Below are 14,598 nucleotides of genomic sequence, written 5' to 3'. Positions count from 1 at the left end.
TTAGAATAAACTACAATTTTGTCAAAATAACAAAATAGCTAGAGATATTTATTTATTTATTTTAGCTAGAGACATTTTTTTTTAAGAGTTTATTTACTTATTTGACAGACAGAGATCACAAGTAGGCAGAGAGGCAGACAGAGAGTGAGAAGGAAACTGGCTCCCTGCTGAGCAGAGAGTCTGATGCGGGGCTTGATCCCAGGACCCTGAGATCATGACCTGAGCTAAAGGCAGAGGCTTTAACCCACTGAGCCACCCAAGTGTCCCAGCTAGAGACATTTGTTAAGAGAAAGGAATAAAGGCTCAGTGGCTCTCTGTCTGTCAAATAAATAAAATCTTTAAAAAATAATAAAATTTTTTATAAAAGAGAGAAAGTAATAAATAGCTCAATCACTTATGTATGGATGGATTTCATAATGCATAACAACTTATAAGGCTATTTTAATGCTAATTTTACTAATATTTGAAAACACATTTAAAGACAAAAACAAAAAGAATTGAAATACTACTTGCATTTTCACAAGACTTCATAAAGGACACATGACTTCTTTGGTTCCCACACTTTGATTTGCTACCTAAGTGCAAACTGTCTATTAAAAACAGAATTAGGGGTGTCTGAGTGGCTCAATTAGTTAAGCATCTCCTTTTAGCTCAGATCATCATCTCAGGGTCTTGGGATTGGGACCACATAAGGGTTCCCTGCTTGGCTGAGAGTCTGCTTGCTTCCCCCTCTCCCTATACCCCTCTGAAATAAATAAAATCTTAAAAAAAAAAAAAAAAACAGGGGCGCCTGGGTGGCTCAGTGGGTTGGGCCTCTGCCTTCAGCTCAGGTTATGGTCTCGGGGTCCTGGGATCAAGCCCTGCATCAGGCTCTCCGCTCAGCGGGGAGCCTGCTTCCCGGCTCTCTCTGCCTGCCTCTCTGCCCACTTGTGATCTCTCTCAGTCAAATAAATAAAGGAATAGTGGAGCCCATGGATGGCTCAGTGGGTTAGGCATCTGACTCTTATTCTCAGCTCACGTCATGACATCAAGGTTCTGGGATGGAGCCCTTGTATTGAGCTCCATGCTCAGCAAGAAAGTCTACTTGAGGATTTAGCTCCCTCTCCTTGTCCCTCCACTTGTGAGCTCTCTATCTCTAAACTAAATAAATGAATCTTTTTTTAAAAAACAGGATTAATAACATTTGTTCAAGTATTTTTTCATTTTTTAGGCATAATAGCCTTAAGCTATTTGGTTCAAATTTATAGCTTTATAGGACAAAAGTGACTATTCAATACAATATTTTATTTCAGATACAACTAGACATTAATTTTCTGTAACATTTTAACAAAGAGTTTAATCTCAAATGCGATCAGAGGAATACACAATGCTTGACATAAATAGCTAAATAGTATTTGTTGCGATCAGAAAAGTCAATGTATACCACAAATGAGCTCTGTTTTCGCTTACCCATAGATTATATAAAATTTTTTAAACATCAGGGTTAAAATACTCAAACAACTTTCCCCTTTAGCAATGAATAGCAGATTCTCCTAAACTACTCCCCAGTAATCACCCACAAAGGACCAAAAGCTATACTTAGAAGTAATTCTTAGGTTACCTTTGTGACTTAGTTTGTTTCCAGTTTGCATACAAAAGCACAGTGATGTTTAGAACACCATCTTATCTGAAAAAGCACCATATTCCCAGCCTTAGATTCTGGCTCCTAATTTTATGACCCAACCAACGCGGCTTTTTTCCCTCCCAAAGATTGACTGATGGGGTGCCTGGGTGGCTCAGCCGGTTAAGCGTCCAACCCTTGATTTTAACTCAGGTCATGATCTCAAGGTAGTGAAACACAGCCCTGTGACTGGCTCCATGCTGGGCACAGAGCCTGCTTAAGATTCTCTCTCTCTCCCTCTACCCCTACCCCCCCCCCCAAAAAAAGACAAATCTAAGACTTAGTTACTTGATTTTCTGTATGGATATTTAATGATTTAACTACACAAATTAGCAACAAATGGGGATAAAACCCTGGTTTTTTGAAGTCTATTCATAAATTCACCTGAGAATGATATAATCAGGAATAGTAGCCAGATCTATTCTTTTGGGGAAAAAACAAGAATTACTCATGAAATGAAGAAGAAATAAAAGACCCTAAAATTATATTGCTGGGATTTAAAACAATGAAATTAAAATAGCTAATGCTTGACTGGGAAACAACACTGGACTCTTATTTTAAGAGTTCAGGGGTGCCTGGCTGCCTCAGTTGGTAAAGCATTTAAAGCTTGATCACAGGGTTCTAAGTTTGAGCCCCCACACTGGGTATAGAGATTAGTTTAAAAAAATAAAATCTTAAAAAAAAAAAAAAGACTCAAAACTATCACCGCAGAAAAGATAAAATATATATAAAATGAAGTTTCCCCTGGGGCACCTGGGTGGCTCAGATGGTTAAGTGTCTGCCTTCAGTTCAGGTCATGACGTCGAGGTCCTGGGATCAAGCCCCACATTGGGCTCCCAACTCAGTAGAAAGTCTGCTTCTCCCTCTCCCTCCACCTCTTGGTACTCTCTTGTCTCTCTCTCTCTCCCTCTCAAATGAATAAATAAAATCTTTAAAAAAATAAAAAAAATGAAGTCTCCTATTCATGCATAAGACCGTGATTAAGTGGAAATCTCTAAGAAAGTCAAGTCACAAATTTACAAATAATTTTCTAAGATTCTACCCCTAATATGTCCCCTCCCACTGAGAGTTTAATTCCTAGGAAATATAATTCAAAGGATTCATCATGTACAATATATGTAAACATCCCTAACCAAAATCTTCCCTTGTCTCAACTCTACATATCTCAATAAATAATAATTAAATCCTAATTTCTTACTCATTATATTACACCAATTTTTAGCCCTTTATCTTCCTCTGGGTTTAATAAATAAATTTAGTCTTCTCGGTCACATCTCAAAGGATCTATTTCTAAAACCCTTTATCACATTTGTATGTCTTCCTTGGACCTTCTCCAAGTTCAGTATATCTGAGTTCATTTGTTGTGTTGAACATTCTTTAAGTAGAGCAGATCAGGAAAAGAAAAAGTCATTGTGCTGGCTCCTGTCCCTTACATTACCCAGTCCACACAATTAGCCCACTATTAGAAGCAATAACTCAAATCCTAGCTCTCTTTAAATCACAAAGACACCTGAAGTAGAATTTATAAATTGTTTCTTAATATTCTCATTAATTAAATAAAGAGGTATAACAGAAAGAGAATGAGTCTTAGTGTCATCTTTTAAATGTGATCTAACTTCTTTGAGACTCAGTTTTCACATCTGCAAAAATAAGAATACCATTTCATGGAGATATAAAAACAAAAGATGACAACTTATATTGAAAAGAACTATCAAAAGTCACAAAGTCCTAAGCAATGTTGGCATCCTTACCAACACTTGCTCAATGAAATCAACCCCTGGGATATAGGTGCTCAATAAATGTTACTTTCATTCTGTATTTTAGGATTGCTTTTCCAAAGAGTATAAAAACATTCAACTACATAAACATTGGATTCTCATCTACATTTTCTTCAGTCTCCCCATTCAGTAATCTTAATAAATTCACATAAAAACTGCAACATTTAAAATTTTCACCTGCCATTGAACCAAAAGCTGAGTTGTTACAGCAAACAATAATAATAGGTACTCTATCATACACTTAGGTTACATGAATCTCGACAAGCATTAAAGTAATTAGATCACCTACCATACACCATATTAAAAAAAAAAATTCCAGGTAGATAATAAAAAAGTAAAACAATAAAGGCATCAAAAATACCCTCAAGAAAGTGAAAAGAAATAAGTCGCTTGTGGGTTTTGGAGGGCGGGGAGGCAGGTAAAAAAAAACACTTTCATTTCTCAGAACAAATTGGAATAGAAGTGTGAAGTTGTGCAAAAGATTACAAATGCCGGGGCACCTGGGTGGCTCAGTGGATTAAAGCCTCTGCCTTCGGCTCGGGTCATGATCCCAGGGTCCTGGGATCGAGCCCCACATTGGGCTCCCTGCTCGGCGGTGAGCCTGCTTCCCCCTCTCACTCTCTGCCTGCCTCTCTGCTTACTTGTGATCTCTGTCAAATAAATAAATAAAATCTTAAAAAAAAAAAAAGATTACAAATGCCACTACTGAAATCACACAACCAAGAATCCTTATCCCTTGAGAGACAGCAAATAATTTTTTTAAAGATTTTATTTTGAGGTAATCTCTACACCAAATAATGAGGCTTGAACTCACAACCCCAAGATCAAGAGTCATATGTTTCACTGACTGAGCCAACCAGATGACCCAGCAAATAATTTAAATTCCAACAACACATATAATTAATAAAAGGCTTCGATTCAAAACACATAAAAAACTTCTACACATTAGCAAGTCTTGATCAGACATTTCAGAAAATAGGATAGCAAATGTTCAGTGATCAGCAAAATAAAATGCAGATTAGAATCACAATTCAAACACTACTAAATACCCACCAGTATAGTAAAGCTGGAAAAGACAGAAAATCATTAAGTGTTGACAAAAATGTGGAACAACAAGAACATTACTGGTAGAAGTACAACTGGCAAAAACCACTTTGGAAAATGATCTGGCAACATTGCCTGAAATAAACAAACATATTCACTATGACCTGGTATCTCTATTCTTAGGTAAATAGCCACCAAAACAATGTGTGTAAATGTGCACCAAGAAACATATATTAACATATTAGCATAATTCATAATACCAAAAACTCAAAGGGATCCAATCATCCAGCAACAGTAGAACAGATAAATAGTAGTATATTCCTCCAATATTATCCAATAATGAAAAGAGGAAAAAAAGAGCTATATGCAAAAAACATGGATGAGTCTCACAAATATAACATGAACAGGCCCAACATTAATCAGATTAAGACATATATGCTTAGATGTTAAAGCTATTTGTAAGAGCAAGAAGAAGCCATAAAAGAATGACTACTTTGGGGCACCTGGGTGGCTCAGTCGGGTAAACGTCTGCCTTTGGCTCAGGTTAGGATCCCAGGGTCCTGGGATCAAGTCCCGCATCAGGTTCCCTGCTCAGTGAGAAGTCTGCTTCTCCCTCTCTCTGTTCTTCCCCTCATTCACGCTCTCTCTCTCTCAAAAGAAAATTTTAAAAATCTTAAAAAAAAAGAAGAAGAAGAAGAAGAAGAGTGACAACTTCGAGGAAAAAAACAGGTACTAACCAAGTCTAAGGAGTCGTACGGCAGACTTCTAGTGCATTGACAATACTTTTTTCTCTTACCTCTGTGATAGTTACATCTTAATTCACTGAGCTATATATTTTGGTCTGTGTACTTCTGTGTACATACACTACATTACACAAAACAAAAAAGTTGTAAGAGAGGGAAGAAGAAAAAAGAATAAACAATAAGGTCACAACCTTTTCTAAAATGATACCTGAAGTATTAAAGTAAATGCTAAGGGTGGTTGGGTTATGGACACTGGCGAAGGTATGTGCTATGGTGGGTGCTGTGAAATGTGTAAGCCTGACGATTCACAGACCTGTAGCCCTGGGGTAAATAATAGATTATATGTTAATAAAAATAATTAATTAAAAATAACAGGGCAAAAAAAAGTAAATGCTAAGAGCAAATGAAAAACTGATAGCAAATAAGCACATGAAAAGATGCTCAACTTCACTAGTCATCGGGGACATCCAAACTAAAACCATAATGGAAATAATATTACACACCTGTTTAGAATGCATAAAATATTTTTTTAAAGATTTATTTATTTATTTGACAGGCAGAGATCAGAAGTAGGCAGATAGGCAGGCAGAGAGAGAGAGAGAGGAAGAAGCAGGCTCCCCACTGAGCAGAGAGCCCGATGCAGGGCTCGATCCCAGGACCCTGGGATCATGACCTGAGTGGAAGGCAGAGGCTTAACCCACTGAGCCACCCAGGCACCCCGCAAACAATACTTTTAGAACACAAAATACTGTGCATTGGCAAGGAAACAGAGCAACTGGAACACTCATAAAAGGTGGATGAGAATGCAAACTGGTACAGCCACTTTGATATAATTCTCCAATTTCATTCTTAATATTTAGCCAATAGACACAAAAACTTACGTACACACAAAACTGCATGCAAATGTTTACAGCAGCTTCACTCATAATCATTAAAAAACAAAACACAAATCCAAATATCCTTCAACTGATAAAGAAACTGGTTACTCAACAAAAAGGAACAACAACAACATGCAATGATCTCAAATACATGTTGCTAAGTTAACAAAGCTTGACCTAAAAGGCCTGTATGTATGATTCCATTTACATAACATTCTAGAAAACACAAAACAGTAGAGACACAGAACAAACCACTGGTTGCTAAGGGGCTAGAAGTACAGCTGACTGTACTTGAAATGAAACAAAGGAATTTTGAACAAAGGAATTTTGAGGAGGGATGGAACTACTCTATATTATGACTATGGTGGTAGATATACAACTGTATATTTGTGAAGTCCCTGAATATCACAAAGAATGACCTTTAATATATACTAATTAAAAATAAATTTTAAGGGGCGCCTGGGTGGCTCAGTGGTTTGGGCTGCTGCCTTCGGCTCAGGTCATGATCTCAGGATCCTGGGATCGAGCCCCGCATCGGGCTCTCTGCTCCGCAGGAAGCCTGCTTCCCTCTCTCTCTCTCTCTGCCTGCCTCTCTGCCTACTTGTGATCTCTGTCTGTCAAATAAATAAATAAAATCTTTAAAAAAATAAAAATAAAAATAAATTTTAAAAAACTTTAAAACATTATGGTCACAGAACTACCACGGATTTATAGAAGAATCAAAATAACAAATTTATCATAAAATTCCCTCAAATTCAGGAATCTTAGAAATCTGTTATTGCCTAATTATACAAAGTAAAAAAAAAAAAAATTATGTAATTCACTTAGATATTTAACTATAATAATAACAATAAACATTACTGATGAGGCACCTGGGTGTTACAGTTGGTTAAGCAGCTGACTCTTGGTTTTGGCTCAGGTCATGATCTCAAGAGTCATGAGATCAAGCTCGGCATCAGTCTCTGCACTGGGCATGGAGCCTGCTTAAGATTCTTTCTCTCCCTCTGACCCTCTACCTCCCTCTCAATCTTCCCCCAATTCTCCCTCTCTTTTTAAAAAAAAAAAAAAAAAAAAGGATAACATTAAAGATACATTTGGTTAATATTTTGTATATACATTTTTAATCCTCCAAATAATCATAGAAAGTAAAAATTACCTCAACTTCACCAATGAGGAAACAAACTCAGAAAGAACAAAGAAATATCTTACCCATGCACAGACACCTAGTAAGTGGTAAAGCTGAAGTGTAATGCCCTTGTTCCTGAGTCTTTCCATGTCTATTTTCTTTTCTCTGTACTGTCTCTTAATTCAAAAGCTTTCATAATTCCTTAATGAGTAATTTTTTTCTTCATATTATATAAAAATGTATTAATACTTCCTAAATTTCTAAATTTAAAATTGATCAGGGATATTTTGTATTATTCAGGTACTCACATACTCATAATCATATAAAACAAAGTTTAAATATGCAGCTTCTGCCCTCAAGATGTTATAATCTAATAGGCAGCACACATATGACAAACAAGATAGGCAATTTTAAAAATCAAAAAACAGTAGCTTAGTGAGTGGGTAGCTAAGTCGGTAAAGCATATGCTTTCGGCTCAGGTCATGATCCTAGGGTCCTGGGATCAAGTCTGCTTCTCCCTCTGCCCCTCCTCTCTGCTCGTGGGCCCACGAATGCTTTCTCTCTCTCCCTTTCTCTCTCTCACAAAAATAAACAAAAGCTTAAAAAAAAAAACAGGGTACTTGACTGGGCAGTTAGGAAGAAAAAAAATGGGTGTGTGACTACCTTATAATAAGATAGTTCTAACTGCTTCCTCCTGTATCTTGCATCATCGTCATTCACTACTTATATATAAGCAAGTGTGTGTTTGTGTATACACATACACATAAGCAAACATATTCAAATACAGTATTGTTATTAAACAAACTGCTGTTAGATGAAGAACTAACCAGTTTTTATTTTACCTTCACTCTTTTCTGCTCTGATGTTCTTCCTTTATTTAGATCTAAGTTTCTGCCTGTATCATTTTCCTTAGCTCTAAAAGAACTTTTTTTCACATTTCTTGCAAGGAAGGCCCTATTGGCAAAAGACTCCTTGTTTGTCTGATAATCTTTATTTCTCCTTCACTTTTTAATTTTAGAAAGAGAGATCATGCATGCATGAGCAGAGGGGAGGCAGAGGGAGAGAGAATCCTTGAGCAGAAGTGACTCCCCCGTGAGCATAGGAGCCCAAGGTGGGGCTCATGCCTATGACCCTAAGACAATGACCCAAGCCAAGACCAACACTTGGATGCTTTACCAACTAAGCCACCCAGGCACACCAATTTCTCCTTCACTTTTTTTCTTTTTTTTAAGATTTGTATTTATTTGTCAAAGAGAGAGAATGCACAAGCATGAGGAGAAGCAGACAGAGGGAGAAGAAGGTTCCCCCGCTGAGCAAGGAGCTTGATGTGGGACTCGATCCCAAAACCTGGGATCATGACCTGAGCAGAAGGCAGCCGCTTAACCAACCAAGCCACACAAGTGTCCCTCTCCTTCACTTTTAAAAGATAATTTTGTATGGTACATTATTCTAAGTTGGTGATTTTTTCTCTCATTACCTTAAATATTTCATTCTACTCTCTTCTTGTTTGTGTGGTTTCTGAGGAGAAGCTAGATAAAATTATTATCTTTGCTCTTCTATAGACAAGGTATTTTTTTCCCCAAGGTATTTTTTGCTCTTCTATAGACAAGTGGCTTTTTTCTTCATCTTCAGTTTTCTGATTTTTGAAAATGATACACCTAGGTGTAGTTCTTTTGGCATTTATCCTACTTAGTGTCCTCTGAGCTTTCTGTATCTTTGGTTTAGTATCTGATAAATTCTCGGTCATTATTGTTTCAAATATTCTGTGCCTTTCTCTCATTCTTCTCTTTCTGGTATTCCCATTATGCATGTGTTACACCTTTTATAGTCGTCCCACAGTCCTTGGATATTCTGTTCTGGTTTTGTTTTTTCCTGGTTTTGTCTTTTTCTGGTTTTGTCTTTTTCTCTTTGATTTTCAGTTTTCAAGAAGTGTGTTGATGTATCCTCTTGCTCAAAGATTCTTTCATCAGGGTGTCTAGTGTACTAATGAGCCCATCAAAGCTAATCCTCATTTCTGTTAGAGTTCTTTTCTCTAGCATTTCTTTCTGGCTCTTTCTCAGAATTTCCATCCTTCTCCTTACCATTGCCCACTTTTCTTATATGTTGTCTACTTTATCCATTAGCACCTTTGGCATATTAATAACAATTGTTTTATATTCCCAGTCTGATTATTCCAACACCCCTGTCATATCTAAGACTGATTTTGATGCTTGCTCTGTCTCTTCCAACTGTGTCTTCTGCCTTTTGTTATGTTTTGTAATTTTTTTTCTTGACAGCCAAAGCATAATGGGCTAGGCAAGAGGCACCACTATAAACAGGCCTTTAGCAATGTGGTGGTGAGGTGTGGGGGTGTCAGAGCATTTTATTTTTCTATGATCAGGTCTCAGCCCTTTGGAGAGCCTGTGGTTCTAACACTGTGAACTTCACAAGTGCTTCTCAACCCATCCCACCTCCCCTTAGTCAGGGCAGGATGGTTAAAGTAGGCTGAAGTTGTGTTGTTTCCCTTCTCCCATACAGAAGGCTTGAGCAACTGAAATAGAGTATTTCCTTTCCCCTACATCAGGCAGGTTATCATAAACTCCAGTAGTTTAGGCTCTGACAAAATAGTTTCTCCTGCGGGTAGGCCTTAATAAGAACAAAATGCTCTGGTATATTTCAAAATTGTTCCTTTTTCCTTTTCTCTGCTAAAAGCAAGAGGGGATTTTTCTCTAATATTCACTGAGAGAATGTGATAGAGATGCAAGAGGTAAAAACTCACACAAGTACAGGGGCCCTCAATAAGTGGTTCCCCAGCAGAGGTCTGAACTCTTAGGGCTGTCCACACTGACCTCCAGCAATTTGTCAGTTACAATTACAATAGATTTACCTATACCAGCACTAGTTCCCCATGAGGTTGCTACTCTAGTTAAGTTGTAATTCACTGTATTCTCTACCGATCTCTCCAATTTTAAGGGCAGTGGTTTGCCTTGTGACCTCTCTTCAATCATGGATCTAAGAAAAGTCTTTTTTTAGTATGTTCAGCTTTTTTTTTTTTTTAAAGATTTTATTTATTTATTTGACAGAGAGAGATCACAAGTAGGCAGAGAGGCAGGCAGAGAGAGAGAGAGGAGGAAGCAGGCTCCCTGCTGAGCAGAGAGCCTGATGCGGGACTCGATCCCAGGACCCTGAGATCATGACCTGAGCCGAAGGCAGCGGCTCAACCCACTGAGCCACCCAGGCGCCCAGTATGTTCAGCTTTTTATTCATTGTTAGAATGGGATGGCAATATCCAAGCTTCTTACATGCCATACCAGGAACCAGAAGTCTGCATTTTCTTTTAAGAATGTTTTTCTACAGGGTGCCTGGGTGGCGTAGTTGGTTAAACAGCTGCCTTCAGCTCAGGTCATGATCCCAGGGTTCTGGAATTGAGCCCCACATCAGGCTTCTTGCTCAGCAGGGACCCTGCTTCTCCCTCTACCTGCTGTTTTCCCTGCTTGTGCTTGTTCACTCTCTCTATGTCTGTGTCAAATAAATAAATAAAATCTTTAAAAAAAAATGTTTTTCTACACTACCAGCTTAAAAGTTTATGTAGAATAAGAAAAAAACTCATAAACCCAATATCATGTACAACAAATTGTGTTGTGTACTTTGAAAACAATTTCTTTCCTTTTTCCCTTTACACTGCATGTTTTCACATTTCTACATGTCTAGCCTAGATGAGATAATGTTCTTAAACATCTGAACCTTCCAATTTAACTGTAGAAATCAATATAAAGTTATAAAGTGCAATCCTTAAAATACATTCTTCAAACAAGTAATTAAAATAGAGCTTACCATTTTGATGCCTGTGGAAAATGTCACTGGTTTTATAGGTTTTGGTTTCTCAAGTTGCATTTCCAACTGGGTAGATCTATCTTTATGCTGAGCCAAAAGCAGAGCAACAGGGAGATCAGAACTCTCCTGTAAGAAAAGTAAAAGTGCAATATGAAAGTTAAAAAGGAAAAACTAATGAGCAACAAGTCTTTTATTTTAAATTATGCCTTTTCATAAGCATTTGATGTCAACCTAAATATTCACTTTATGGAGAACACTTCACAAAAAATTTTAACATTCCATAATAAGAAAAGGCTGTTTGAGATTCATAAATCAAAATAACCTGCAAAAAAGTATTTTTATAAAATCCACATTAAAGACAATATAACAGGGCCTTATTTCATCTAGCAAAGCCAACCATATTTATTAAACTAAAAAAAATTAAGAGCTAATCACAAAAAGAGTAATACAAAGTACTATAACTTAGATCAGATGTTTATCTAAGACACATTCTTCTACCAGTGAATTCAGACCAGTCTGCAATTGTTTCCTATTATATTTCACCTGAGGCTGTTTGGAAATGATCCTTGTTCTGTTTTGCACAACGGAATAATTGTTAACTACAAGCAAAAACATATTTATTTTCTCCTTTATGGACTTATTTTTAGAAATTAACTCTAGATTTTCTTAATTAACAAAATGATAGTAAATATTTCTAATATCTTATACTGATACGAAATCAGAGCTACTATTTACACAAATCTGCACACATACATATTAATAACAAGCAAATTACTAAAAAATTTTTATACACAGGCTTACTTATCCTGTTTAACATGAAGTTCCCCTACATGCTTAAAGTGCTGTAGCACTAAGGTCTAAACTAAATGTATGCAGACCCCTTCCTTTTTGAGATTTCAGTTAAATAAAAACTCAGAAACACATGCAGAAGAAAGCCAAGAAGGAAGGAGATAATATATACAAACACAATACTTTATATGTATAAACAAAAATGAAGGTTACAAACACATTTCTATCTCCTATACCAAGGCTACCTACAAAAAACACATATTCTTCAAATGGCCTACAGATTTTTAAAATAATAAATACCTAGACTTTAATCCTTAAAGAAAACTATACTGTTAAACATTTCATAGTATGAAAGTAAAAAATATAGCAGAATCTAAGTTTCTTTCCAAATCTTACAACTTAAGAATATTTTTAAGGCACAAATGTACTTAATTAACATAGTTAAAGAAACTGTTTTAAGGCTACAGTACAGAAGTAATTTGAGTAACGAGCAATTTATTTCAACAGAGTTGTCCTAGAATGCATTTGTACCTAAAGATTTGGTAAAAGAAGTGCTTTGCAAGAGAAATTTACAAAGATTAAACTTTTTTCAACAGAAGAACACAAATTGTATTTATAAAATAGAGCCTTAGGGCCTTTAGCAATAATAAAGGAGAATGAATGAAAGATACTATGAAAATATACTTGAATATCTTTCATATTCTACAATAAAGCATTAGTTCTTCATTAGTAACAGTATAATACTGTGAATTTCTGCAGCTATTCTAGATTTCCATTAAGAATTTTAGGGCACTTGGGTGGCTCAGTGGGTTAAGCCTCTGCCTTCAGCTCAGGTCATGAATCTCAGGGAATCGAGCCCTGCATTGGGCTCTCTGCTCAGCAAGGAGCCTCTTCCCCCTCTCTCTCTACCTGCCTCTCTGCCTATTTGTGATTTCTGTCTGTGTGTGTGTGTGTGAGTCAAATAAATAAATAAATGGGGGGGGTATTAAAAAGGGGCACCGGGGTAGCTCAGTTGGTCAGGTGTCCAATACCTGATTTCAGACCAGGTCAGGATCTAAGGGTCATGACAGTGAGCCCCACACTGGGCTCTGTGCTCAGTGAGAAGTCTGCTTGTCCCTTTCCCTCTGCTCCTCCCCCCAAGAATCTTAAATAAAATGTAAAATTAAGAGATTTTAAATGGCTATGGCCCAAAGTACTTTTTAAAAGCCATTACTAGGGCACCTGGGTGGCTCAGTGGGTTAAAGCCTCTGCCTTCGGCTCAGGTCATGATCCCAGGGTCCTGGGATCCAGCCCTGCATCGGGCTCTCTGCTAAGGGGGGAGCCTGCTTCCCTTCCTCTCTCTCTGCCTACTTCTGATCTCTGTCTAATTAATTAATTAATTTAATTAAAGCCATTACTATCTTTTCTTTTTTTTTTTTTTTTAATTTTTTTTTTTTTTTTTTTAAGATTTTATTTATTTATTTGACAGAGAGAGATCACAAGCAGGCAGAGAGGCAGGCAGAGAGGAGGAAGCAGGCTCCCTGCTGAGCAGAGAGCCCGATGTGGGACTCGATCCCAGGACTCCGAGATCATGACCTGAGCCGAAGGCAGCGGCTTAACCCACTGAGCCACCCAGGCACCCCACTATCTTTTCATATGTAAAACCTAACAGAAGAAAAATAAATTTCTTTGGCATTCCTTCTCAATTTAGTGTATAAGTGGATTCAAATGCTCTTCCATACCTGGTATTTCCTCTAGTAAGTGAATGTCCTTGTGTAAAAGCAAGATGATGCATTCACTTCAAAAAGGTTGCTAATCAATACTTCGGCCTGTTTTAATCCTGCTTTTGCTTTCACACAGAAAAGGGCCTGAATATTAAAATGTCTTAGTAATACAAATGAAATTTAATAAAAAATAAACGTTCTAGGAATCTAAAACAAATTTTGACATTAAGGCATACAATTTACTTCAATCTGCTTTATTCCATTTTAGCATTCAAAACGCCAAAGTCTGAAAATCTTTGAGAATGCTAAATAAGAATTAAGCAGGAGCGCTAACAACAACAAAATCTGTAGAGTAAAATAAATTATGGGAACATACATGCTCTCAGGAATACATAACATGCAGATTCAGCTTTGCAAGTTATTTAATTTTTCTTAGCTTTCCAGTCTATCTTGAAAGGTTCTCTAACTTACATTAATTGCCTGAAGGTTTACTGTTTAATATTTAAAGAAATTTTAATAAGACTGCCTGTAATACTCATTAAAAGCTTTATAATGACCAGTTTTTAAAGATTATTTTAACTGACTTTAAGCAAGCCATCTGGCAAACAATATTTCTAATAAAAATCAGCTACTACATTTGACAACAATATTAGCCCTTAACAAAATTTAAGACCTAACTGAAGAGAATTTTCAAATAGGAATATAAAAAGATTTAATAAGTCAGGACCTGTTTAAAAATCTTTTTCCAAACTGTAAAAAAAAACTGAATTTACAGTTAGGATTAAATAAATGGACTTTTAGGCAACATTATGGTAAATGCTAAGCCATAAACATTAAGACCATAACATTAAAATCCTGTCACATACAGTATAATGTAATGCTTTTCAAAGGTTAAAAAGTGACCATAGGCACAAAAACCAAATCCCAAAACAGGAGAAAAAGTTCTATTAAGTAATACTTTTGCTTAAATTAGATCCAGAGAATAATTTTAGGATTTAGGTGTTATAGACATATTTACAAATGCCAATATTATCTTTTTTTATAGAATCTAAAAGATGAACAAA

The 14,598-nt window shown here is 36.6% G+C and overlaps 1 protein-coding gene across 2 annotated transcripts in view; it reads right to left on the bottom strand.

Moving 5' to 3' along the window:
• Nucleotides 1-14,598, bottom strand: part of MNAT1 (MNAT1 component of CDK activating kinase) — a 205,730-nt gene that overhangs the window by 107,565 nt on the left and 83,567 nt on the right. For both annotated transcript variants that reach the window (XM_045070215.1, XM_004738880.3), the window contains exon 6: nt 11,043-11,168. In XM_045070215.1, the coding sequence (XP_044926150.1) occupies nt 11,043-11,168 (126 nt within the window). The remainder of the gene's footprint in view (nt 1-11,042; nt 11,169-14,598) is intronic.

The sequence above is a fragment of the Mustela putorius genome, unplaced genomic scaffold (genome assembly GCF_011764305.1).
Source record: "Mustela putorius furo isolate JIRA1106 unplaced genomic scaffold, ASM1176430v1.1 tig00000129_pilon_pilon_pilon, whole genome shotgun sequence".
In the NCBI taxonomy this organism is placed as follows: Eukaryota; Metazoa; Chordata; class Mammalia; order Carnivora; family Mustelidae; genus Mustela; species Mustela putorius.
Note: the sequence above shows the minus strand (reverse complement) of the source record. Positions and strands in the feature narration are given on the sequence as shown.